Below are 26,039 nucleotides of genomic sequence, written 5' to 3' on the forward strand. Positions count from 1 at the left end.
AGATGGAATTAGTAATATAGTTTTGTCTTTAATTTTTGTAACCTGTATCTCTTCAACTGAAAACACTGAAGAAGTCAGCTAGTGCAGGAAGTACAGTTGGGAGGACATGTCCATTGCTTCTGATCTCCTTGGAGAACCATCCACAGAGCATAGACCCAAAGAAGAGGCTCACCTCAAGCTTCCCGAGGTGCTGAACTTAAACCCAGTGGAAGTTGGTGCGCTGCACCTAGCTATCCAAGCTCTCTGGAATCAGGGACAAAACTTGCTATCTAGTCCTTAATTGTGTTTAACTAGTGAGTGCTTGTACCATGCTTCAACAAAAGGCTATTGATCTAGAAGAATTTGTTACATTTGATTATTGGGCCCTCTCAGTCAGCTCAAGAAACGTCAGCTGTGGAAGGAAAAACCTACCCAACTCAAATTAAGTCTGACCCTTGTTCATGAAGAAATATAGCAAAGAGAAGGAATTCCAGCAAAAGAAATTTAAAATGAGACAGTCAGAAGTGCTGCTATACAAGTGCAGCCTCTAGTGGGCTGTCCAAAAATGCCAAGTAAAAGTTATTGTATATAAAGCACCCAACCAAGCTGATGATGTGACACCCCACAACAAAAGCGTGACCTGTAAGGAGGCATTGTTTCTCATTGATTCTTATGTTTAGAATCTGATTTTGGAAATAAAACCTGCTCCCCTCAAAAAAACAAACCAAACCACCCACCAAAAATCAAAACCAATTATATTGCTATCAATACAACAACGTGCACACTATTCTACCATCTTTCATCCTGCACTGGAATTCTGTGATAGAGGGATTTTTAAATGCACATTCAAAGCACAGCATTTGGACTTTCTCTTTGTCTCCTTTTTGATAGTTAATGCCTTCCCTTCAGAGAACAGATGAAGTTGCATCAGAAATGAAGAAAATCTAAGCCTTTGTGTTAGAGCTGAATCCATTGAAGTTTTGTCATTAGACAAAGTTCAGATAAGAAATTTGATGCATTTCTCTCCCTCCCTCCACTATGCACTTTTTTTCCCTTTCTTCTCCACATTCCAGTTAACTCTCCCTAAATCCTACCCAGCGTACCACTGATGAAAACCTTCTTGTCCCTTTCCCATTATGCATACTTTTGGTATCAGCTGTTATTAGTTCATGCCCCAGGTGTGTCTGAGGGCATACTGTATTTCAGTTTTCTCAGGACTATGGAATCATCAGATACACAAAATTGTATTTTAGGATCTCACGGCAAGCAGGCAAAGAAGAATTCAGACGAATGTTGGATTGTGAGGTGGCATAAATAAAAACCATGATAGGCAAGTGGTTATGATTTGCTCATGAGGCAGAAGAAAGGAACAGAATCATACAGCCCGGAAGAACACCACCATGAAAATGCTTTTTGAAATTTTGTAAGCGTCAAGTGAGATAATTACACATGAGGTTGTACCAATGACAGGAGATCTTAAAAGCCAGATAAACAGGAGACAAAATAATGAAAGCAACTTCAAAGAGCTTTGTCTAAGGGGCTGATAATAACTCAAAACTTTGGAAGTCTCATCCAAACTTCACAATGGCTGTAGCCCAGAAAGCCACATGTTATGTACAGCCCTATCCCTGATCTAAAAATCCTTCAGTCACCGCAGGACTGCGACAGCAACAATTTACTGCATCTGCCTGCAAAGCAAGAACCCACAAGAAAGATGGGCTACTATCAGAGACGTACTGTCAATGAGGCGAGTGACAACTCGGTGATGACCAGGACAGCTGCTTGCAAGCATTATTCTCAAAAGAAACCAAAGGTCCCTTGAAATTGTGCTATATGAATTCAGACGTGTTTACCTGAGGCACTTCTGTCTCAAGCGTAACTGGTGTGTCTCAGCCAAATAAGCAGCACTGGCACACACCCTGTTTATTTTTAAGTATTTACACTGCTCAGCTTCAGAGCTTTGGGCGTCAGTATCTTCCTTGACCGGTCCCTATAACTCCTCTTTATCTCCTATGCTACTCTACATCCTCAAAACAGTCTCTCTCCCACATTCAAGCCATTTCCTCCTTAAAATAAACTAGCAAACATGACTGACTGGAGTACAGTAATGCTGGCTACGTTCCATCATATATGCTGACATTCTTTCTGCTCCAGAAAGCTTATGCCGTTGGGGAGAAGCTGAGGGGACATAGCCAGTGTTAGAAATGAGAACTGAAGTGTCCAGGCATCATCATCTGGACATCTGCTTGTACCATGTGACTGATTTCCTTTCTGTGGTACCCATCAGCCTTTTTTTATGGTAACTTAGAAAGCTTTACCCCACCAAGGAACCCCAAAGACTAAAATCAGAACAGCTTTGACGCATTTCTGCGGGTAACAGAAATAATCATTGAAAGACAAAGTTATTGCTTAACATATCCTCTTTTAATTAATTGAGATGAATTAATTAAGTGAAATTAACTGAAGGTTGTTTTTTTTTTTAAGGAAGAGTTTTAATCTTCTAAATGGAAAAACCAATGTCATTTCTTCAGGTCACACAGAGCTGCTTTTGGAAGGACCGTTTGAAGAAAGACGACAACTTTGAGGGCTCATTTAGATGTAACTACAGATGGCTGAAGTAGGCCACAATATCCTTGAGGAACAATTAAGGGTAAATAGGTCTACAAAGGCAAAAGGCTCCACGTTGGTGAAGCTTAAGTAAATACGAGTAACAGAAAGCCTATGCAATCCTCGCTTTAGAACTCTTAGGTCAGGCTCCATAAAAGCATTTTTACACTTCTTCAGAACGATGATATTGGAATTATATATACTTCCAGTGCACTTCAACAACCATTAATGCCACTGTACAAAGTATTGGTACAGCCCTATCTGGAATGCTGCGTTTTAGAAAGGTGAGTTTACAGTTAAATAGGGTGTTAAATACTCTGAACTGAAGACTCGACTAATGAAAGCTCTTGTGTGAGGTCTAGCATTTTAGTACTTAACTTCCAAAGTTTTCCAGTGCTTAATTTACTTTGTCTCCTTAGCAGAATAAATTTACCACTGAACAGTGTGTGTCATGCATACTATTCAAATCCTCTAAGCCCTGACGGTGTAAGTGGGACTTAAAAGACTAGAAAGGCTTTGCCTATACCAAGCTGAGCTTTAAAGCAAGTTTTAAACAGTCACAAGGTAGACATCAAAACAAACATAAATTGTTCCAAACCGAGTAAAAATTTAGACTCTAAGTAACGTGAGCTTTGACCTAATCTTGTCAAACTATGTATCTGACAAAAAAGCTTCAGGCTACCACTTAATTTTAGGATGCAACGTTCTTAGGTCAACCTTAAGCCTTTACATTTCCTTTCTGCTTACAGGAACATATGGCATTTACAACCGTTTGGCAGCTGTGCTCTGAGAAAGAAAGGGCGCACACAGCATAACAGATTTTGCTGGAAGTCCTGGGATGTTCTCACTGACAAATTTGAGGGGCTGCCAAGGTAACAGCAGGGTACAGGTTCCACATCTTCAGACCGGATTGTAATCTGACAAAGAGGAGAGCGTGGAAATGAAACACAGCTGACAGAAACAGACACTGAAGCTGCAAAGCCGTTGCTCAGCGTGTCAGTGCAAACTGTTACAGGACCTGTTTTTTTGGCACTTCTTACCCATACGTGGTGATGTTCATCCCTGGTACTCTATAAAACAAAAGTGGTTACCTCTTAGCCAGCGGTGGGCCGCTTGTTTAGTTTGTGGATAAACGAGGAAACATGTGTGGTGACCCTCCCACACTGGCTCTTCGCAAGGTCAGCCTGGACCTTGAGGGATGTAACCAGCTCAAAACACAGCATTACCCTAACATGGCTGCCCCTGCTTCCAGAGCGCAGTGGTGGATCTATGCCAAGGAGACTGTCCAGACTCGAGCTCTGTGCTCTCCAGTGCCCCTTGCGCTGAGGTTTGCTAGCTCCAGCAACACCCATGCTATGCTGTGGCATGTTCTTCTGGTCCCTACCTAAATCCACCCCGTTGTGCTCTGCTGTGCCCACACTAGAGAAGTCCAGCTGGTCTTAATACAGAAAATTCTTTTTCAGTGTTCCCGGTAATCCTAGTGTTATCCCAAATGATGGGGAGCTAGCGTAGTTAACAAGTGACCTGAAGCTTAGCAAACCCTAACAATGGAGCTTTAAAACTGTCTGATATCAACACTTTCAAAGGTCAACTCGTTCTGTTTTGTTACTCGGACAGGATGGCTCCCTAGTTTCCAACACCAGACATACCACAAACAACAAGATTTCTTAGACCACATGGCATTCAAACATTTGTAAACCATCAGGATCTCAAAGAAGGGGACGTTCTCCTGGGCAGGAAACCATCAGGCACAGCTTTCAAAACAGGAAATTGCTGAACACAACAAGTTAACCTGAGATATGCTCAAGATCATGCAGTAGGACAGAAGGGCCTTATGAAGAGAGGCTCTACAAGGCTTTTTCTGAATACAAGTACAAAAGGCCTGTGTATTGTATTTAAAAAGCAGCGGTGGGACTCAAACTGGCCATCAAAACCTGTTCTGAATTTTCTAGACTACACTACTTTTTATTTCTCTTGAAAGGAACTCTGTATTTAAGACTCAGTGTTACACGTTTAAAATATTAATTTTCCAGTTTCTTGTGACCACAAGAGTTTTAGCTTGCTTTCTTTGTTCAAAGAACTATATGAGCAATGAAGAAAAGTATTAAAAACTATACCCTTTTGTTCTCTTGTACAGCATATTGTTTTCTGATTGCAGTGGAAACTGCTAATTAACCAGAAGCAAAACTGCATGTGGAAAAATCTTGTCTTTTTTTTTTTCTCCAAACCACTGCAATTACCTATTAATTTCTTTTGACGAAGTTCTCATGCTACACCCCACATTTGGTAAATTCATAGTCCAAGAATGTGTACACACTTAATGAAATATGTTTAGAGCAACAGCTGTGATGGATAGAAGTATGAATAACACTTGCCTTCAGGGTATGTCACAAATCTTAAAAGTCTATGTAGTAGGATAAATCGAAAGAGGGAAAAATACTTTCAAAACAGAGGAAAAGAAGAAGAGAATACTGAATGGAATGCCCTACCAGGGAGGTGATTGTGCCCCTGTACTGGGCACTGGTGAGGCCACACCTCGAGTGCTGTGTACAGTTTTGGGCCCCTCACTACAAGAAGGACATCGAGGTGCTGGAGTGTGTCCAGAGAAGGGCAACGAAGCTGGTGAAGGGTCTGGAGAACAAGTCTTATGAGGAGCGGCTGAGGGGAGCTGGGGTTGTTTAGCCTGGAGAAGAGGAGGCTGAGGGGAGACCTTATTGCTCTCTGCAATTACCTGAAAGGAGGTTGTAGCGAGGCGGGGGTCAGATTCTTCTCCCTAGTACCGAGCGATAGGACAAGAGGAAATGGCCTCAAGCTGCCCCAGGGGAAGTTTAGGTTGGATATTAGAAAAAACGTCTTCCCCGAAAGGGTTGTCAGGCATTGGAACAGGCTGCCCAGGGAGGTGGTTGAGTCTCCATCCCTGGAGGTATTTAAAAGAAGGGTAGATGTGGTGCTTGAGGAGATGGTTTAGTGGTGGACTTGGCAGTGATAGGTTAGCGGTTGGACTCGATGATCTTAAGGGTCTTTTCCAACCTTAAAGATTCTACAATTCTGTGACATCTTAAGGGTACATTAGGCAACTATTTCAGGGGCCTATTGCTAACCTGAATGGAATATTCTTCCTCCACCCTTTGTATATATGGGATTTAAAAGGTACATTCTCGGGTGTCTCTCCCACTTTGCAATAAGAATGATGGACACTGTGTATGGAGGTCATCTGTTTTTTACTCAGCTAAGAGGTGAGACAACCTTGTTTTGCATTACCTCTTCTTCCTACCCAGTTCCGCAGCAATCCCTAAAGGACTTGCCCAATGGAGTATTAGGAGATATTTTTCTCTGCAGAAGGAGAATCAGCCTAGCTACATGTACGTTATAAAATGTCCTCAAAGCATCTCAAATAGATGCACGATGGCTCACTGTCCTCTGCTGAAACCCAGTTGAACTTACAGAGCTTACCTCTTAGACACTGATAAACAGATATGACTTTATTCAGCAACTCTGTTGATAAGAACTATTAATTCCTGTGGATCATTACTTATATGTAAAGTATTTGTATCAATTCAACATTTTAGTTAAAATACTCTTCCTAGAAAGCATTGTCTTAAATACATTACATACTGCCTTGGATTCTCCTTCTTTTATCTGTGTACTATATGTATAAAACCAAAAATCACTTGGCCTAAGCAAAATCTTTCTCAATAAGAAAATCCCCACCTTTTTAATAAAACTTTATTTTGTACTGCAATAATAATAAAAAAGTTAATAGCTGCTAAAAGGAAAAATCTGTTCCAGAAGTATTACTCTTATACCTTTACATTTCATTATCAAAAGAGTAGTTATAAAAGGATTAGCTATAATTTTGCACTGTCTATAGTACTCATCCTTAAGCCATCATTACTTCCTGATAGAGCAATGATCTTTACCTACACATAGCACATGACTGTTGTCACACACCATGTCAACAACCCTGTACTGAATACTTTGATATGTAATAATCTCACACATTAGACATTGTATTTTATCCGGCTGTCTATGGAACACGAATTTATCTTGCAACATTAACACCACCCACTTGAAGAAGATGGTTCATCTCTCCGCTTAGTGATACAGAGTTGCACCAGGGTTAACTAAGGATCTTAAGATAAGGTATTCCTTTTCCGCTGTCTCCTTTCTTAACATCCCCATGCATCAGGCATTTCCACATATAGATACATGCCGATAGCTCTGCTATTTGTACTGTTCTACTCCATGGTCATTTAAGTTGGTAACATGCAAGTTGTAATAGTTTCATTCCTAAATGCAAGGTGCCCCATAAGACATTTAACTATTCATGATTAAAGCTCACTTGAAAAAGATTAGAAAGTTTATGCAGAAAAATCTGTGAAACCCAGTGTTTAGATAGTATAGAACAAAAATGTAAGAAGAGGAGACAAGGTCATGTTTACCTATAAAATTAAAGGGAATAAAAAAGGTAGGTCAAGAGCTTTCAGTTTTTCCTCTTTCAACCAAGTCCTAAGCTAGTCTTATTACCAAGCCTACTTCTTTCACTTGGGAACAGATCTTGAAAACCTGATACCACTGCTAAGGTTTACGATGCCAGTAAGTATTTTATTGGGTGGACTCTACTGCAGAGCACAGAAAGGTCCTTTCTTATGAGGCTTTTAGTAGCTCCTCACTGTCATTTCCCATGAAATATCATTTCCCTTAACATGCGACTACAGGCAGTCAGACAATGAGTTTTGAGTTATTGCTGCCAACCCCTTGCTGTGATCAGGAATCTTGTACACAGCCAAGTAGCACAAGTATTTTTCTGAGGAGCTGTTGTGGCTCCAGACATGTCTGTGCTCTACAGGGATTTTCACAAAAAAAGTCCATTTCCCCATAGTCAGTCAGAACAGCTGAAAAACTGAGTTGCATATTTCATAAGCTAAATGACACTAATCTGGAGATCAGTCCATGCACAAAAGCTGTGGGCTGCATTTTTAGCCTTCCTTAGCCCTTAGTATTCCTTAGACCTCTTTAATAAACTTAAAAACTAAATAAATAATGAACTGCATCCAATTCCCTCAAAAACAGTTTCCAAAGCATCCAAAACAGCCTTTGAAATTTTAGCCCTTGAAAACTAAGTTAACAGGAAAAATCCTATCTATGACACCTCTAACAGCACTAGAAATATCACAGTTCAATACTGCCCATCTTTAGAGTATAGGCAGTCAATAATTTATCATTAGCAAACATACTTTATAAGGGGGTGTATGCTGACATCCGGCTAGTGGCATTTCTGCAATTTGTTATTCCTATAAACCTACACAACAGCTCATAAACAAAATTTTACACAGTAAGCTTGTAACGCTGCTAGTGAAGATGTCAGGGATGTCTTCAGCCCTTTGAGATTATAGCAATTCTCAGGCACAAAACAGTCCCAATTTTATCAGTATCTTAATAGTAGCAATATTTTTACAAGTTTGAAATTGAAAAGTTATCAACCTAATAACTATTGTGAATATAACTATTTTAGGTAATACCTTACTCCTCATACCTAGCCAGCTGGGCTATCTTCTTTGTTGACACAGAACAGTGACCTCTTTCTAAAGAATTGGAAATTGAAGAAACACGAACATCCTACAGGAACAGCCAGATTCAGGAATGGCCAATTCTGGCTCAATACGCATAGAATAATTGTTGGAGGGTAGGAGAAATGAAGAGAAAAACCTCCAGAAAATCTACTCCCAGACTTTTAATTAGTAAAAACATGCTCTTGCCAAACTGATGCTCTGGGACGTGCTCTGTCCTCCCCCCTGCACCAGATGCTCTTTGTTCTGATTATAATTTCTCACATAAACCCCACTCTGTGCAGAAGTTCAATGGGCCACCATGAAGCACCACCAAAGACTTTCAAAAGGAGGTGCAGATGTGCGTTTAGTACATAATTATTTGTAATAACAGTATTCAAGAAAGATACTATCAAGGGAGGCTTAGCACCACACAGTTTAACCAAAACAGTGATAAAGAAAATGAAGCCGACTGTCCACCTCACAGCTCCTCTCCCTGATAAACTAGGGGTTAACAAGTACAACCAGGAGGGCACCTTGCAGTATTGTGCTGTATATAGCCAGTATTCCCTCACAGGTCCTATGAAATAATTAATAGCATAGCCTTTTACAAGAACACCACTGTTTCTCGTCATGCATGTACAGTAAACAAAAGCACACACATGCATGAAGGAAATCAGCCATGATTTGTTCCAAACATGAATTGAGCGTGATCCATGCTGAGCTGTGCTGAATGCTGTCAGTGAAAAGAACATGAAATAAAGCTTGAGACCAACATTTAATCAGTGCTACACAACCTGTGTTTCTAAGAATTTTTAATCTGGGAGAGCCATATAGCCCAATTTGAGAAGGACATAAAAGAGATCTCTTGATTCATACAATCATTCAGGTTTGAAGGGATCTCAGGATGCTTCTAGTCCAACTTACTGCTCAAAGCATGGTCAATTCCAAATTCAGACCAGGGCTTTCTATGGCCAGGTCTTGAAAACCTCCAGGGACAGAGACTCCATAGCCTCTCTTGGCAGCCTTTCTCAATGCTTCGTTATCCTCCCCAGCAACAATTTTTTTTTTCTTACATCCAGGTCAGAATCTCTCTGTTCCCATTCCCACACCAGGCCTCTTTCTCCCCACCACCTACCTCTGCAAGCAGCCTATTGCCACCTCCCCAGTGCACCCGCATTGGTGGGAATGGTGCCTGTTGGGCCCCACAGCTTTCCCTCCCCAACTGAGCAAGATCCATTCCTGTAGCCTCTCCCTGCACATCAGATCCAACCCTGACCATTATGGGGGCCCTGCTGGACTCACTCCAGTTTTTAGGCTTTCACCCTATGGTAGCTCAGAGCTGGGCCCACACTGCAGACAGGGTCTAGAAAGAGCCAGCCAGGGGACCCCCTGCTGTCACCCACTCCAGGCCATACTCCTGCTGGTGCAGCCCCAGGGTTGCCTGCCTTCACTGCTGCCAGGGCATCTTGCTGGCTCACATTCAGCCTGCTGCCCGTCTGGGTCCCCAGGCCCTTTCCAGAAGAGCAGCCCCACAGCCAGTTAGTTTCCAGCCCCCTCTCTTGCAGGGGGTTAGTCCCTCCCAACTGCATGACTTGGCATTTGTTGTTGTTAAATTTCATTAGGTTCCTGTCAGCCCATTCCTCCCGCCCATCTAGGTGCCTCTGAACAGCAGTCCTTCCGTCAAGTGTATTGCCTGGTTGACCAGTTTCTCAGCCACAAACTTGATGAGGGTACACTCCTCCTCCTCCAGATCCTTGCCAAAGATGTCAGGCAACACAGATATATATGGTTCCCTGAGGAACTCTGTCCCAAGGTAGAGCATGAGCCATTAACCACCATTCTTTGAGGTTGATGATCCAAGCAGTTTCTCACCCACCCATCTGTCAAGACATAACAACTCAAAGTGGATACATGGGTGCAGGGGAACTGTTAAAAAGTCTTGCTCAAGGTGGGATAAAAGACATGCACAGCTTCCCCTCATTCATGCATCCAGTAATTTCATCACAGAAGTACATTGGTCAAGCACAATTTATTGTTGTTCAATATATGTTGGCTCTCCCATCTCCTCTCTTTCTCCTCCTCCATTCACCTTTCTTTCTTGTGCCCATAAGGTGTTTTAGGAGAACTCAATCCATAACTGCCTCACAGACCAAAGTGAGGTTGACCAGCCTGTAGCGCTCCAGATCATTATTCTTGCCCTTTCTGAAGATGAATGCAATATTTGTCTTTCTCCAGTCATCACGGTCCATCTCTGATCTCAAAACCCTTTCAAAGATTAAGGAGAGCAGCCTCACTATGACATTGGCCAGCCTCCTCACCACTCTCAAAGTAGTTCATCTTATCCCAAAGACTATATTTGGGCAAAGAATTCTCAAGAGATCCTTGACTTGATCCTCACTCATTGCTAGTCATCCTCCTCCTTGAACGCTGTCTCTAAACACATAGACCTGAGAGACACTGTCAGAGAAGACTGAAGCAAAGAACTCAAGCGACTCAGCCTCATCTGTGGTGGCTGCTACTACTTTACCCAGACCATTCAACACAGGTCTACATTTATCTTGTTTCATCCTGTTCTGCTAAAACAACAGAAGTTTTACTGGAAGGGCCTTGATGTCTCTCCTTGCTCCTTTTCCTTCAGCTCCAAGCTTTGACTTCCCTGAAATCATCCCTACGTGTTTCAGCAACGTTTCTATGTTCTTGTCCCAGCATTCACTTCCTGTATGCTGTCTTTGTACCACAGCTCAGTCACAAGCTGCCCGTTCAGCCAGGTCAGCCTCCTGTTATGTCTATTCATTTTCCGGATGCACCATTTCTGTGCTTGGAGGATGACGTCCTTAAAAACTTGCCAGCTTTCCTCAGCAGATCTACTCTTCAGAGTTCCCTTCCATTGAATCCCACCTACCAGTTCCCTGAATAAGCCCGAAGTCTGTTCTCTTGAAGTCTAGGGTCTGTACCCTATTCTGCTACTTGGCTTCCTCACCCCCATCAGGGTCTTGAACCCCATACTTTCATTCCCTAACAGATCTTCAACAAAACTGCAATTTTTATTGAGCAGCCCATTGATAACACTACCATGCCCTCTAAGAGAACCAGGATTAATTGCTGGGCCTGCTTAGCACCCTCAAAGTTTTGGAAGTGCTGCAAAGACTGTACATTATTCAGCTGAGCCAGGGAAACAGAACAAGCTGGTTAGGACAAACCTCTGTACGTAACTATTGAGTATTCCCCTGACACTGAGTAACACCTTGAGCAGCATCCAGGAATTAGCGTGTTCTGCCAAAATTATGTATGTTTTCAATTAAAACACAGAACGTTGCACTCTAAGATACAGAAAAGATAAGAAACAAGAGGACAACGTCCATCACAGATCTGCATCCATACACACCAGGAAGTAATTTTCTGATGAAATATAAATAGCACTATATAATTCATCTAACAACTACATTAGGCAGCTGTCACTAATCAACACTTATTGACATTGCACTATAAACTGCATTTTGCTTTTCTTTAATTAAATACCAAGCCTGACCTGTACACCATCACATAAGTGACTGAATGTGAAAAATTACTTAGCAGATAAAAGGGTGTTTTTCTCCTAGACAGGTGCTCACCTTGGGATGCTGGTCAGGTAGGTCAGGACGTTCTGGAACTCCTTCTCGGGGATCTCGCTGAAAGCTGGATAGTCTGGAAAGGTGATAACAGGGCATCCATCTCCCCCTCTTCCACCTACAAAAGAGATAAGCAGCAGGTGCGTTTAGCAAGCCTCTTTACCTAGTCTGCAGTTTCCCAGTAATGAAACTACGTTTTTTTGTGAGGCAGGGCTCATCAGCATGGACACAGTTTATTCTTAACAGTCTAGTCTCTTTTTCAGAGCTTAGGAAGTTTTATAGGAAGGAACTTGTTAACACCACATTAGACTTTTTCTGAACAAATGTCTTTGCTCATGTGAACACAGTTTTGACACCAGATGGCAGTGCATCTTTTGATAAATGTCAACTGTATATAAATATAGCCAATTTGGAGAAAGAAATGAACTGATTTAAAAAAAAAAGTTAATTCAGAATTAAGTAGGCAAATCTCCATCCTGAACTGAATTCAACCTTCTTACCAGTATGAACTCATTCCTACAACACTCTGCCCAGCCCCATTCAGCTAGCTGCTCTGCTTCTAAAAGAAGTAACAGAAAATTTAAGGAAAAAAGTATGCAGGAAGGTGTTTCAAATGAGATTTCCCATTCAACTTCTCAGATGACCTACAAAAGGTAAAGCAGAGCCTAACACCTACACTATAGAACGGCTGCTGATGAGCTAGATACAATCTGTGTCTTTTCTGGCATTTGCACCACTAGGTAGAATTCACAAATGCAACACTTTTTAGTGTGCTCACATGCATTTTTATATAAAATAATAATTTTTTTTTTAAAAGCAACATTAATGTTTCATGTATTATGCAAATATATTTTCATACAGATAGGCTGGACAAAGGACTTGTTGAGCCCTAGCAACTGAATGAACTTAACAGTTGGGGGCTGGCAGGGACACATTGCTGGAAAGCTATCTTTGCTTGACAGTTCAAAAAGAGAAGAAAAATAACCAAAATGACTGTGGTAAAATAATAAGGATTTTTTTTCCAGCCCTGAAATCTGACAATTGCGCGGAAATCAGCTGTAAACTGTATTAACTGTCATGGTTTTAGCTGGGATAGAGACAACAAAGCTGTCAGATCATGACGGCAACCGTGATTTGTAAAAATGATAGTGTGCTATTACCCACTTCAAGTGCCTTTATGTCTAACCTCACCAGAAAAAGAAGAGACATATTTGAGCTCAGATTCATTTGATAAAAGCAACCACACCATTTCCCTCTAAAACCACATGTAATTAGAAGAGCTCAGATAGCATCCTTATGTTAATTTGTGGTGAATCTGACTTCAATCTACCAGCTTACAGGCAATATGGTACTACTACTGTGTAGCTCCTCAAATCAGACTACATCAGAAAATAATGTGCTCTGGGTGCATTTAAACAACAATAAAATGCAACTATTATGCAAATATCACGAGCTTGCAAACATAACCTTTACGACACAACCAAATGCAGCAATATTAAGTCAAGGGAGTTAATTTTAGTTATATAAATGTTCACAACACAAATGTAAGTTAAGACCAATTTTGATTCTATTATTTTTTGTTCTACCCAGACTCTCAGGACCAAAGCATTTTCCTCTCTCATTAAAAACATTTTTCAAGCATGATAATGATTATTTCTGTTGCTCACGAGGTGTTCTGCTCTCTGGAGTATCTATTTTTAGGTACTATTATACATTATTTGCTGTTTCCCTGTTGGTTACTTGCTTTGTTCTACTTAATTTCTATATATAGGACATATGAAACAAAAGAAGAACAATAGGCTTGCAGGACATGTCCTAAAAGCAGAAGCCCGGACTATGACCTCCAGGAAGTTCCCAGACCACCACCGATTGTCAAGGGCAAATACAGCCATCCTGCCTTGACACTGCCTATTAATTTTCAGTTTCTAGTACTGTCATCCATGGTTATCTTGGGTGGAGATGACTCTGTCCTGACACATGCGGCTAGAAGATAGTTGTACAATGATTATCTTTTTCTCCAGTATTTTCCTGCTGGGACACTTAAGGACACAACATACCTGCAAAAGCTGCTCAACTGCTTTTGCTTAGCAGGACCCCGCTGCTGAAAAGAGTTTAGGGGTGGGTGACCTGATGTGCTAGACATAATTAATTCTGTAAAATTCCAGCTTTAACATTGCAGACCTATAGAAATTGCTGTCTATACTGCAACTTTAAATACATGGCTGTCAATGAGAGACAGGCCGCTCTAGCGAAGCAGTGCTTACTTACAAATGAGTGTCACAGCAAGCTACAAAAAGAGCATGGGAAATATAAAAGTAAAAACCCTACATATAGATTGTGTTTGTATTAAATAATAGCAAAAGCAGTAGGTGGGTTCACTTTAAAAAGTGTCCTTTATTTCATAGCGAATCTGATGCAGCAAGGAACAATTTTTTTTTAATCCTTTATTTGGAATCACTTTTTCTCGCTTCACCTCTGCAAAAGCAGCATTACACAGTTCATTCCTAAATTAGCTGTGTAAAATGTGATTTTCTTCCCCTCTCCCAGAAATATATCAAGCCACAGAATTTAGGGGGAGGAGATAAAAGGGAAAGTTTAGAAAGCTAGCTTGGGGTTTTTTGTTGTTTTTAACTGAGAGGGAAAGCACTCAAATTACAAAATGAAAAATTTTACTTCTCTCATCCTTCTTGAAACAGAGGTTTAAGGCGAAAATTTAAAACACCTTATTAAAACCAATTCACATAACTTTCCAGCATCTCAGAATTATAGAAGACCAATTACAAAAAATGGAGACGAAAACTTAGATGAACTCTGAGTGCTACAACTCAAAAACAATTCAATTTGCAAAGAGTAATTTTTAAAACAAGCAACTGGAATTTTAATCACCATCCAAAAAAGTAGTGATTTAACTATACTATTTCAGTAAATTCAGGTCTGTTGGTAGAGCGACTGAGTCTAATTACCTCAGTCATAACCACTGGAAAATCATCTCTTTCTCCTTCCCTTCTAGCTCCCAGTCCTGAAATTTCAGCCACAGCAGTGAAAAGCCTAAACTTATTTGCTGGCCAAGTTTGTCCACAATGACACACACAAGCCTACTCCCCTATTTCTAGGCTTAGTGCAGGGATGCACTGACCTATCCAATTAGAATGTAATAATTTTATGTGTTCCTAAGACAACCAAGTATCTTTGAGAGCATTTTCTTAGTCTAATATTTTTTTATCTAAGTTTCTGAAAGGATATTAAACCCCCTTATTTTAGTTAAAAATTATAAACACTGTTGTGACCATGCAAAGCTAAGGTTGGATGGGGCTTTGAGCAACCTCATCTAGTGAAAGATGTTCTTACCCACGGCAGGGGAGTTGGGACTAGATGGTCTTTAAAGGTTCCTTCCAACCCAAACCATTCTGAGATTCTATGAAAATGTTTAAAAACGTTCAGTATTATTTCTTTCTGAAAAATTTAAAAAAGGCCACCTGAGTGCCAGGCTTAGTTTTTGCTTATTGCAAAGAGCAGAAGAGAATGCATCAGTCCTTAAGCGGGTGCAATCAGTCTGCACATATTTTACCTGAAATGATTCCCAAGAATTACTTGAGACTTGTCTCGTAACATGCAGCTGTAAGGAACACTCTCCAAGTGAGAGGATTACTACTTTTCAGCCTAAAAATGGAAACACCATAGACCTAAAGAGCACTGAAGCATATGCCAGCAATTAAAAAACAATAAAATACACCACCACTTTCAATTAAGTAGATCGGCTTCCACCCTACTTCCATGAGCCTCTTTAAAGGAAAACTTTGCGTTAAACTCATTTATAACTGTTTTTGACAGCCTATTCAACTGAAACTTCTTTAACAGATGTAGTATCAAAGAAAACATAAATCACCTCTCTAAAATGGAAATTTTTCAGTGGATAAACCTCTGTATTTCTAGTAGAAGTCCAGTTAGGTGGAGCTCTTCTAAATAGATCTACATGTCTTGCTCTAAGGCCAGCTTTTACTACAGTGACAGCCCTGCGTTTTGGAGAAATAAGCATTTTAAAAACATGTTGAACTGCATTAGCTACACAGGTTAGGTAGCAAAATGACTTAACTGTGCTTAGGGAATAGCACTTTGTGTTCCTAACTTTTGTATACAATTATTTAAAATATAGCACTAACCGTTTAAATTATGTGGACCCAGAGCATCACGGTCTCATGTATGAAAGGAGTAGAAAAATGATCCCTGCAAACTAGCTGTGCTACTGTGAGATGGGACTGGTAAAGTTTACCTTAAGTTTAGGCAATTTAGCATTTATTCTTTATATTTTGCTACATCTAACTTCCCATTACAGTTGCAATCTCTTTTGGGTTCTTTGTGGTGTGCCCCCCAACCCTCGTTTATTTATTTATTTTTTCTTTTTTAAGCAGGTAGGGTGATAGAGAAGCACCAAGCCAAGGAAACTGCAACACCGTTTAACACAAATTTTAATCAAGAGGCATACTGGTAACCTGATATCTAAAAATGAGAAATAATTAGTATTCTTTTCAATTTAAAATGGCATTGACAGGGAAAACTATTAATTTTGTAGCTGCTAAACACACACACGCACGTGTACCTGCACACAGACATAGAGAAAAGTGTAATTACCCATAACCCTATGAAAGACACACTAGGTTTTTTGGTACAGCCAACAAAAATGTGGACCAACAAAGGAGATTGCTCAGACTCCCAGGAAAAAAGGACGGGAGATTATTTGGTAAAGTTTCCCTTGTTATTCTGCTCCTGTTTGCTTAAGAAAAGGTACTCTCAAAAGCAGTCTGCCCAAACCCACAAAAAGGAGCAAGGTAGTTGGACAGAATTAAATGATGATGGAGCAGAGGTAGGTCTTATGGCCTAAATCTATAATGCACAGGAAATGGTATTCAGACTATAAGAAGATATGACCTCTGTGTTGATCAGTATGTACACATAAGGTTCAAGAGCATCATCATTGTTAAATGGCTCAGATCTACTACTCTGGTTCAAAGGACCTAGCTTAAATAAAAGTAATCTTGTTTGCAGTCATGTCAAAAGTGAGGTCCTTGTGTGAAGGAGAGAAAGGCTTACTACAGATTTTGATTTGTTGTTATGGCGATTCAGCTATTATGTTTGTATGTTTCTGACAAAGAATTTCTCCTTTCTACTTGCATGATATGCTTAACTGAAGTACTTAGAGTATTTGAAATTACGTGTAGACTTCAATGAGGTAGTAGATAAAAGCTTCATTGCATATCCTTTGCAAAGAAAAACAGAATCAAGAGGAATTTATTAAAATATTCTTTCCTTAAAATGAGAGAGAAGTTTTACTTGTATAACTTCACAAGCTGTGTTTTGCCCAGGCTGATCAGCAGCAAATGTACCGGCTTAGAAATCAGAATAACTAATCAGAATAACTAAGTTTGTACCTGAGTCTGTTTGAACTGGAAATGTCTCAGCCAAGGATTCATTTTTTCCCTTTCTCTTGACTACTTTTTAAAAACAAAACAATCAACCAAAACCCTCTACAGTGGGTTTAGCACAGTGAATATAAAACAGCAGCTAAGCCTACACCTGTGCAAGACACGAACAGCTAAGTAATACCTCTTCCACTGTCAATATACAACATACATTTTGAACATGTTGTATCACAAGAAAAATCAAGTTGATATTTTTAAATAACTGATGCAATGTATGTGGTATGGAATCCACTCAGAAGTTCTCAAACACAATTTTATAGACTCGGCACCTGTGGATACTTCAAAGGGAACAGTTTAACCAGAGAGGTATTTTCAGGTCATGTCCACAGAGGAGAGCAAGAGCACAGCCAACGAAATAGTTACAGAGAGCAAGGAGCTTATTATTTAGAATGATAATTTTAAAGGCCAAAGATGTAAGCATTTCGAAAGCTAGCACTAATACTTTTTCAACTGCAGAAAAAACAACTATGAATTGATAGGCAAAAATGCAAGTAGCATGAACTCACATTAATGGAAATATTTTGTTTGAAGTTTTTCAATGCATAAAGAGGCATTCAAAGGAAAGTGAGCTGAAATAATTGGTTCAGTGCTTGTGGTGGCCAAGAGTCTCATTTGCACATTACATAACCTGTATGATTTAAGATGCGTATAAACATACACACCTGTCTGCATGCTCTTGTTCATCTACATTTATTTTAACATATCTGCATACAGCGATGGTAGATAGTTGCAAAGTTGGGTACGAAAGTCACACAGCAACTTTCCAATCAAGGGGAAAAAAAAATACTTATAAAAAAAATAAAATGTGAATTAAAGGCTAAGGAATACACTTTCCAGACACTTTTAAACAGACTTTCTAATGTCCTTTGTAAGAATAAAAAATTAAAAAATGAAGCAGGGGACGAGGGCGGAAGACCCTTTGCAATGCAGAAAAGTGGTTGCACAAATACTAACTAAAGGAAGACAGGTGAAACAGTGAACCATGTAAAGACAATTTTTCATTGTTGCTAGGCTATATTAAATGAGTACAGACAATTCTTGCAAAGATAAGGACCTTGTTCTACAGAAAGAAAAAAACTCCAAGGGAAAAAGTAAACACATGGGCCTGAAGTAAAATATTAACTTCAGGACTTATAAACTTGTTATGTGACTGACTGATTAAAAACCTCATCCACAGCTTGTCCCTCCATTAGATTTAAGCTGAACATGACCGCATGCTCACTGCTGAGCAAGACCTAGGGCCTCCAGCATCTGTAGGAGTAGCTAGCACCTTGATCTCATTTCACTTTGCTATATTTACTGAAAACGTGAAGGATTAATGTAAGGTTTTGCTTTATTTTGGTTCATTTCAAGCCTAATTTGAATGCCCCTGTAGCATTTCCATTATAATCTAGCAGAATGATACACACAAATTACTTTGTACCTGTGGAGGAAAAGAGACCAAGTGAAAGAAGTGACCCCAATTTAGACCAAAACACAGAAAGTAGTTCAGGAAGAGCTACAGCATTTAGCCACAGAAGCAGACCAGGTTTCATTCACTATTCAAGCAAGCGTCCCACGAGACCTAGATACATCCTATCAGAGAAACTAAAATGATTCTCAAGTATATCTATATCTTGCATTGCTGTTAAAAAGCCAAAAACTAACCGAAATGCATCTAAGACATTATGCAATTCACCATACCTGCAAAGACACTATCTACCAAAAGTATCTGTAACCTATGGACTTTGATTTTCATGAGGTTTATGCCATGTCATTAGATTCTATTTCTAATGCAACTTAGTACTAAGCTAGAAAGTCCCCTTCACACACCCCACCCCCCCCGTGAATGTCTTAAGTGGCATTCCAGTTAAGCCACTCATAAGCACAACTGCAAGAACAAACTGTACATAAATCAAGTATCAAAATATTAGCTCTGTTCCTTTATTCACAGAACCCAGAACACCACTATTTGGCACAGCACAGAAAATTAGCCATCAGTGTTCTGCAGGAGAATATTAGGATAAAAGAAGTCCAAAGTGAAATGAAAATGCCTAACAGTCAAATTGCCCAAGAATAATAAAACACAACAGAGAAAACAGTCACAGTCCACAGTAATGCAGCTGTCCTCCTACTTCAGGCAAACAAAACAGACTTTGAATAGACATGAGAGAGAATAAATAGAAGAAAATATAACAAGGAATGGCTGCTCTTACTAAGCTCCACTGCACAGCGGATGTAATAAGTGCTGAAGATGCTCGTGGCTGTGCAAACTCAACAATCTTAAAATGTGAACAACCTCCAGTTGGGCTCAAAATCTACTGTAGCCATCAGGTTTTTTCCCCCCTCACTTCAGAGGGGCAAAATGTAAACCCTACTTTCAGTTCCCTAGATAGGCTGATTCTTGCATAACACTATTACGAGCCATTTCCTGCCCCTGGATAAGAAGGAAGAGCTTGGAAAGTCGGAAAAAATAAACTGCCAGAAAAGAACTGTAGCTTAAACACTGTCATCTCAAATGGAGCATGAACAGCCAGCTTCATAAACAAAATAATCTTATTTCCAAGTGCTACCACCATCCCACAGAAAACACAGTCACTACTGCAGACCCACACTTAGTTTAGCTTGTGTGGCAGGAATAAATCATAATTAATAGTACCTTATAAGTACAAGATTCAGTGAACTATTGCCAAGCAAAGCAGTGCATTGCTTCATTCCCCCGTCTCTTGATCTGATGCAGGGAGGGATTCAAAGGAAAAGGGAGCAGTCATAAAGCCTAACTTCAGCCTAGAGAGGTAAAGCTCCTTTCTGCTGAAGGAGGCAGGGCAGCTCTGCGAAGCCACTGATTCTCTCTCTCTAGTTATTGGAGGGAGGGCACGACAGGGCAGTAACTCCACCAAGTTTGCTGCTGAACACCTGCAAGAGCTTTACAGGCAAAAGGGCAGGAAAACAAACTCAGAAGTTTATTAGACAGACACCTGCCCACAGCCTGATCAGTGAGTAAAGGCACCACCTCCCTTTACCCATTAGCAGCCAGCCATGGTTCCAGCATTAAGATGGACCAAGCCCAGCAACCGACACCTGCACAGCACATGAACACAGGCCCCCATCGCCTACATGGCACAGGTAAACCAGGGGCATCAAAGACACTCTGTGCTGTGTGAACATGGCTATGCTGCCTTTAGAGATGACTTCACACCTAAAAGCAGGTTCCTTTGCAAAAGGCAGGTGGTGATTCCAAGCTGAAAACCCCATCAGAACTTGGTGCCACACACGCCTGACACCTTGCACTGAGGCTGTGGGGGAAACATGGTACTATGGTGCTCGCTTGGACACTACTTTGGTCAAGTCCAAGGTGTCAGCTTGGGCTTCAGTATTGAACCTGACAGCAGAGCCAGCAGCAGCATAGCCTGTGGGCCAAGGACTGCAAGACCACAGCAACCACCAGCACATCCACACTGCGCTCTCCAACTCTCACTGAGGGCTCAGCTAGCTCAGAGAGCTCTAGGTCAGTGTCTGAGCCCTGTTCTCAGCTCCAAGCACTGGGGAGCTCATGGTAAGCATGCACAGCTCCCTTAGTACTGGCTACAGGAGACTATGTTCCTGTACCAGGCTCATCAACACTTCCAGATTTATCTTCCTCCATTTATTCTTTTATCCTACCCTCAATTCCATCCCATTATCCTGGACACTGAAAAATGAACTGTAATATAAAATTCCTATTATACTTTAAAAAAAAAACTAACCCCTGCTTTTCATAAATCCTTGAATAACAAGTCTTGGTAGTCCATATTCTGAGTTGCTCATAGAACATGAATTTCTCTTATACGAGACCTCAAAAACTATGAAAGCACAACAGGCCCAACCATACACCTAAGCAGTGTCCATAGAAGGGAACACCATAGTCTTACCTGACAGGTAAGCAAATTGTTTCTTTAACTGGTCCTGAATATCTGCAGCATAGAGGGGAATGATATCCTGATGCATGATTTCATCTGTGAAGGAAAAAAAAATTTGCATTGCAAAGTCATTTTCTGTAAAATTTCACAGCAGACACACAAAGAAAAATCATCCCTAGAACACGAACACCTGGAAAACTATCCAAGTTTTAAAAAAATATGTGAAAATGTTTGGAGTCTTTCAAGTATCTGCAAAGGACAAACTTTTCTTTGAACATCTTATTGATAAAAGAGTGAAGCAATGTGGATTTGCTGACACTTGGAAACAGTCTGGGATGTCACTGAACCAGACACTGCAGAGCTAATAATATTCCTCAGGTATTATGTTGAACAGTGGGGTTTTTTTACATGTCAAATTCAATTTTTTAATAAAAACCTTCTCAACTCACACAAAAAGAGAAGCGTATGATCCCTCTAGTCTGTTGTCTAGTGTTCAAATACCCCAAGGCAACAGCATTCAATAAGGTAGATAGAACAGGCATGAAAAGACATCCTCACATTGAACACACACATTTGTACCTCAACTATGAGAAGCATTGCTTAATCTCATCCCTTCCACTTTAGTTTAATGACAAACATACTGCTTTCCTGAGTTTCACTGAGCACGAAAAAGACTGCATGAGAGGTTCCTCGTTCATTAAAATATGATTTTTTTTTTAAACAAGGAAACAAAAAGGTTTACTCTTTTGCAATTTCTAAAAATCAATTATTCTACATTTTTAGCCTCACCGAAAAGCAGTGAAGGGATAACTTAGTATTTTCATTATTTGGTTTTGAACATTTCTTTTAATCTGGCATCGTATAAAGAAGTTTTGTGTTTAATGTACACTGAAATGCCATTAAGATAGACTCAAATCTGACACTCAGAACTGTGAACATGCACAGGAAAAGTAAGAAAAAACCTAAAAGTGATGTAAGGATGTCATCTGCCTTGAAGTACAAGCTGATGAAAACAGGAGCAGAGCTCTGGCCCCTCAAGGAAGGGACTTGCTATTACTGAGATCTTTCAAATGCCAGATCTTGAGGAGAGAGGTGCTCACTTTTATAAGTGATTCTCATGTGTGTGAAATTCTGAGAACTACAATTATCCAAGAACAGGAAAAACCCCCACTTACAGTTACTTCTTCCAGATAAGCAACAACTTATACTGGGGAAACAGAACTTCTCTGTTCTCTTTTGGCCAGTCTGGCAGAGGAAGACCCATGACCACTTTCAAGGTCACACACTCATCAGAGCCGTTTTTCTGCATCTGGTGAACTGCTGCTTGGTCAGAAGACCTCTGCATACCATGCTGTCAAATCCATAAACGGATACGTTTAACTGTTAAGTCATATTTCACCCAGACCATCAGTTATGCCATCATCTTAATGTTTTTAAGAGACAACTGAACACAGGTCTTTCAGAAGTCCAGTCTCAGATGGCCCAGTCATTTCCAGAAGAGGGGACCCCACCCAAGAAAAAAAGGGTTTAGATTTTATTTTTGCTGTCAGTGCTTTTTAATAAAAGGAGCCCTCCTGCAGCAGTGTTTCAGAAACTAACCACCCCAATTCCGCAAACCAATGCCTGTACACATACCCATTTACCTGAATATAACCTATTACAAGATCAACGCCTAATTTTTTAGTGGGAGATGGGAAAAGAGACAACAATGTAATCACTTTGTCATATGCCATCCTGCCTACAGTCACAGGCAGGAATAAATTTTCATTATTGCAGCGTAAGCATGTAATAAAATAAGCGTGTTTTGCATACCTAAGTAAATACATGACATACACCATTCAAGCAGGCAAGATGTTGTTAAGTCAGGGAAACTCTTTATGTTTCCCAGATACGTGACGATCACTATTTCCTCATGTATCTGTGTGATCAGTCCCACTGCAGTCCTAACTTGCGCCAGGTAAAGAGGCATGTCTGGATTTGACTGCCCCAGTGTTCTCTCTGATACGAACAGCAGCTTTTGCAATCAGCACAGGACAGCCCACAACATTGCAGTCAAATACCATTTCACCGAAAAGACAGTATTTCCCTCCTCTTCCTGGTTTTAGACTCAGTTTTAACTCAAATTTAAGAGCCAGTGTGTTTGCAACTGCAGGAACAGCACACAGTGCCTGTTCACAGATTAAAAACCTCCACGAGCCCTTCCTGCTGTGCTCTCTTCCACCAAGGCACCAAAACCCTTCTCGTCTTGCTGATCTGGTTTCACGACACTCTTCAGGAAGCAGACTACGTGTTAAGATTAGAGCTGATTTTTCATAATTTGAAACAACTGAGATAAGTAGCAGTACAAAACAATGCGAGGAAAATGCAACTGCTGAACAGTTTGCATCGAGCAGCCTGACAGGACAAACCTGAACCCAGTATCAGTGCTCAGATTTAGCCAGAAATCCCTCTCCAATAGCATCTCCTTTCACAGAAGATGCAGTTGGAAAAACACACTGCTCTTCATAATTTCCTTTATATTTATCGTCCCTTTAGAAAAGAGAGTTCATCACAGTTTTTCTGGGATTGGATCTGATTATACTAAGTTTTTCCATTGTTACTTGAATATGCTATTTCCGTAAGAGGTAACAAAAGGCACATGTGAAACAGGCTGTGAGGGCACACACTCCTTACACTCACGGACTTCGGAGAAAATAATTTCTTGGAAATATTCTTTAAATAGAGAACCTGCCACCCGCTACAGTCTTTAGGGACAATTTCCATTTTAGTAAAGCTAATTAAGTGCACATTAAAATACAGAATTACTGGAAATCTGTTCACTGTTTTCTAAGGAATTTTTATAGGCTCGAACTCTACTCCCACTTACATAGATTAAGATTTACACAGCCCATTATTTTCCCTGTTCTACCCTCACTGCTTTACATAGTGTTTTCAAAACAGAGACCTAAGATTTTGTCTGTTTTACTCTATCTAAAATTCATGGCTGAAGAGAGATGCTCACACCAAAGCATGCTAGAATATCCAGTCTTTCCTGAAAAGCTCATTTATTTCAGAGTAGCCGGCTTAAAATAAAGCCCCTGGGATTTATAATGCATTGGTATAGTGGGTGCTAACAGTAAAATTATGTTCACAGAACAGTAAAATTAGGTTCTGTAAAGTTATTACTTTTTTAAAATAAACTTAACATACACAATAGCTGGGAATGCACAAAGATTTTTTTTTCTAAGCCAACAACTGGAGGGTCTTAAAAACCACATTATCTAGTGTTTAAATTATGAGTGTAAAAAGGGACAGAAGTGTCATCTTGCTAACAAAGAAATCTGTTAAATATGTGGTTCTCATTATAAAAAGCATTTCTCTTTAAAAATGTGAACCACAATCTTGCAGATATATAATCTTTTAATTCAACTTTAAATCTTGTTTTGATAGTCCTGTCTCTATGATGGAGGAAGACTGCTTAGAAGGGCCTGACCCTGTCCCATCAAAGGCACCTGACTGCATTTCAAATGAAGCAGGATGACAGATTTAAGCACAAGGGCACAAAGATAACTTGTGCTTGAATTACCTGGTGCCAGTAAGCCCTGAAAAAGATCTGAGGAAAATGATCGATGTCACTGAAGTCAAGATTTTCATTTATTGGTAAAAGGCTCCTCTTTCTTTTCCAATCAAACTGAAACTCATCATTGTTCGGAGTTTGCCTGATATGCCAAAGTAAAACTGTCTTCACAGAAGGTAATGCTGGAGGGGAGTCTGAAAAAGACTGTACCTACATTACATGGAAGGCAGTCTCTGGACACGACTCATGAGCCTCTTGTAATGGGTTTAATCCAATTCCCAATGAGCCAGCTGGAATTACACCACTCTGAGTAGTTCTGCATGAAATTCTATGGCCGTTACTTTATACCAACTTGAAAGCCAACCTGTTTGTACACATACGGACAAAATGACACCTTTCAGCACAGATCCCAGTAGCACACCACAGAACAAACTACAAATCATTTTTTCTCCTCCTCTTTCTTGTTGGGTCAGCAAGATTTTCCCAAAACTGTGTCTACAGCTTCTCTATGAAATTCATGCCTTAAAGAAATAATGCCTTTTTCTAAATGAGTTTTGTTTTGCTTCTCATCTGGAACAGCCTACCCCTCAAAGAGTTGAATGCCTTTTATGAAGGGGGTCTTCATTTGAAAAATCTCTTCATTAAAGCACCCTCCCATCTGGTAATTATAAATGCAAGATAATGACTTTCAAAGCAGTCCCTTCATCCCTCTCAGCCCCAAGGCCAACCTTTCATTTCCTCATTCTTCCCTCTTCATCTTCACCCCCCAACCACCGTCATAAACAGTCCGCTCCTTTGTGTAGCTCCCAAAGAAGGAAGGGCCAGAGCAGCAGAGCTGTTGAAGATAGTTTCTTCCACGCTAAGCCACATGATACTAATGAGCTAGTCAGATGCCAAGAGAGCTCTCCAACTTTAAAACTGGAGTTTAAAAATTGCTGCTGAATAGTGATGATGCCTGCAAGCTCTGCTGCTCAGTGTGCTCAGGCACAACAGCTGCAGACCGAGCTCCTCAGGTCCATGTGCTATTTGTAGCCACACCAGGCTGATGACAGGAATTCATGCGAGTGTTCATAAACTAAGTATTAAACCCTCACCGGTTTGAAATATATTTAGGAAGAGTTAACTTTGGTTTTTTTACTATACTGCAATCAAAACAAGGGACCAGGAAAAGCGAGTGATTAAACCTCTGGAATTTTCATGCAAAAGGCAACTCTCTGCTGAAGTATAGTTAGGAAGGAAATTATCGCCCTGGTGAAACAGTGCTCTTGCAACTCATTCATTTCTGGTGAGCTAAAATACTCCAGGCAAGCAGCATATATGAATTCTTCACCTCCAGCACCATCCCAATTGTTAGCACAATAGAAATAAAGCAACCTAGTGCT

The 26,039-nt window shown here is 40.3% G+C and overlaps 1 protein-coding gene across 10 annotated transcripts in view; it reads right to left on the minus strand.

The window, feature by feature from the left end:
- The window catches only part of MCF2L (MCF.2 cell line derived transforming sequence like), a 164,689-nt gene that overhangs the window by 48,076 nt on the left and 90,574 nt on the right, over positions 1-26,039 (minus strand). For all 10 annotated transcript variants that reach the window (XR_010370913.1, XM_064440160.1, XM_064440145.1 and 7 more), the window contains 2 exons: positions 21,114-21,197; positions 11,750-11,864 (listed from right to left, as the gene is read on the minus strand). Coding sequence is in view for 9 of the 10 variants with exons in the window: in XM_064440160.1 (XP_064296230.1) it covers positions 11,750-11,864; positions 21,114-21,197 (199 nt within the window). In the remaining variant the exon portion in view is untranslated. The remainder of the gene's footprint in view (positions 1-11,749; positions 11,865-21,113; positions 21,198-26,039) is intronic.

This window comes from Phalacrocorax carbo, chromosome 1 (genome assembly GCF_963921805.1).
Source record: "Phalacrocorax carbo chromosome 1, bPhaCar2.1, whole genome shotgun sequence".
NCBI lineage: Eukaryota > Metazoa > Chordata > Aves > Suliformes > Phalacrocoracidae > Phalacrocorax > Phalacrocorax carbo.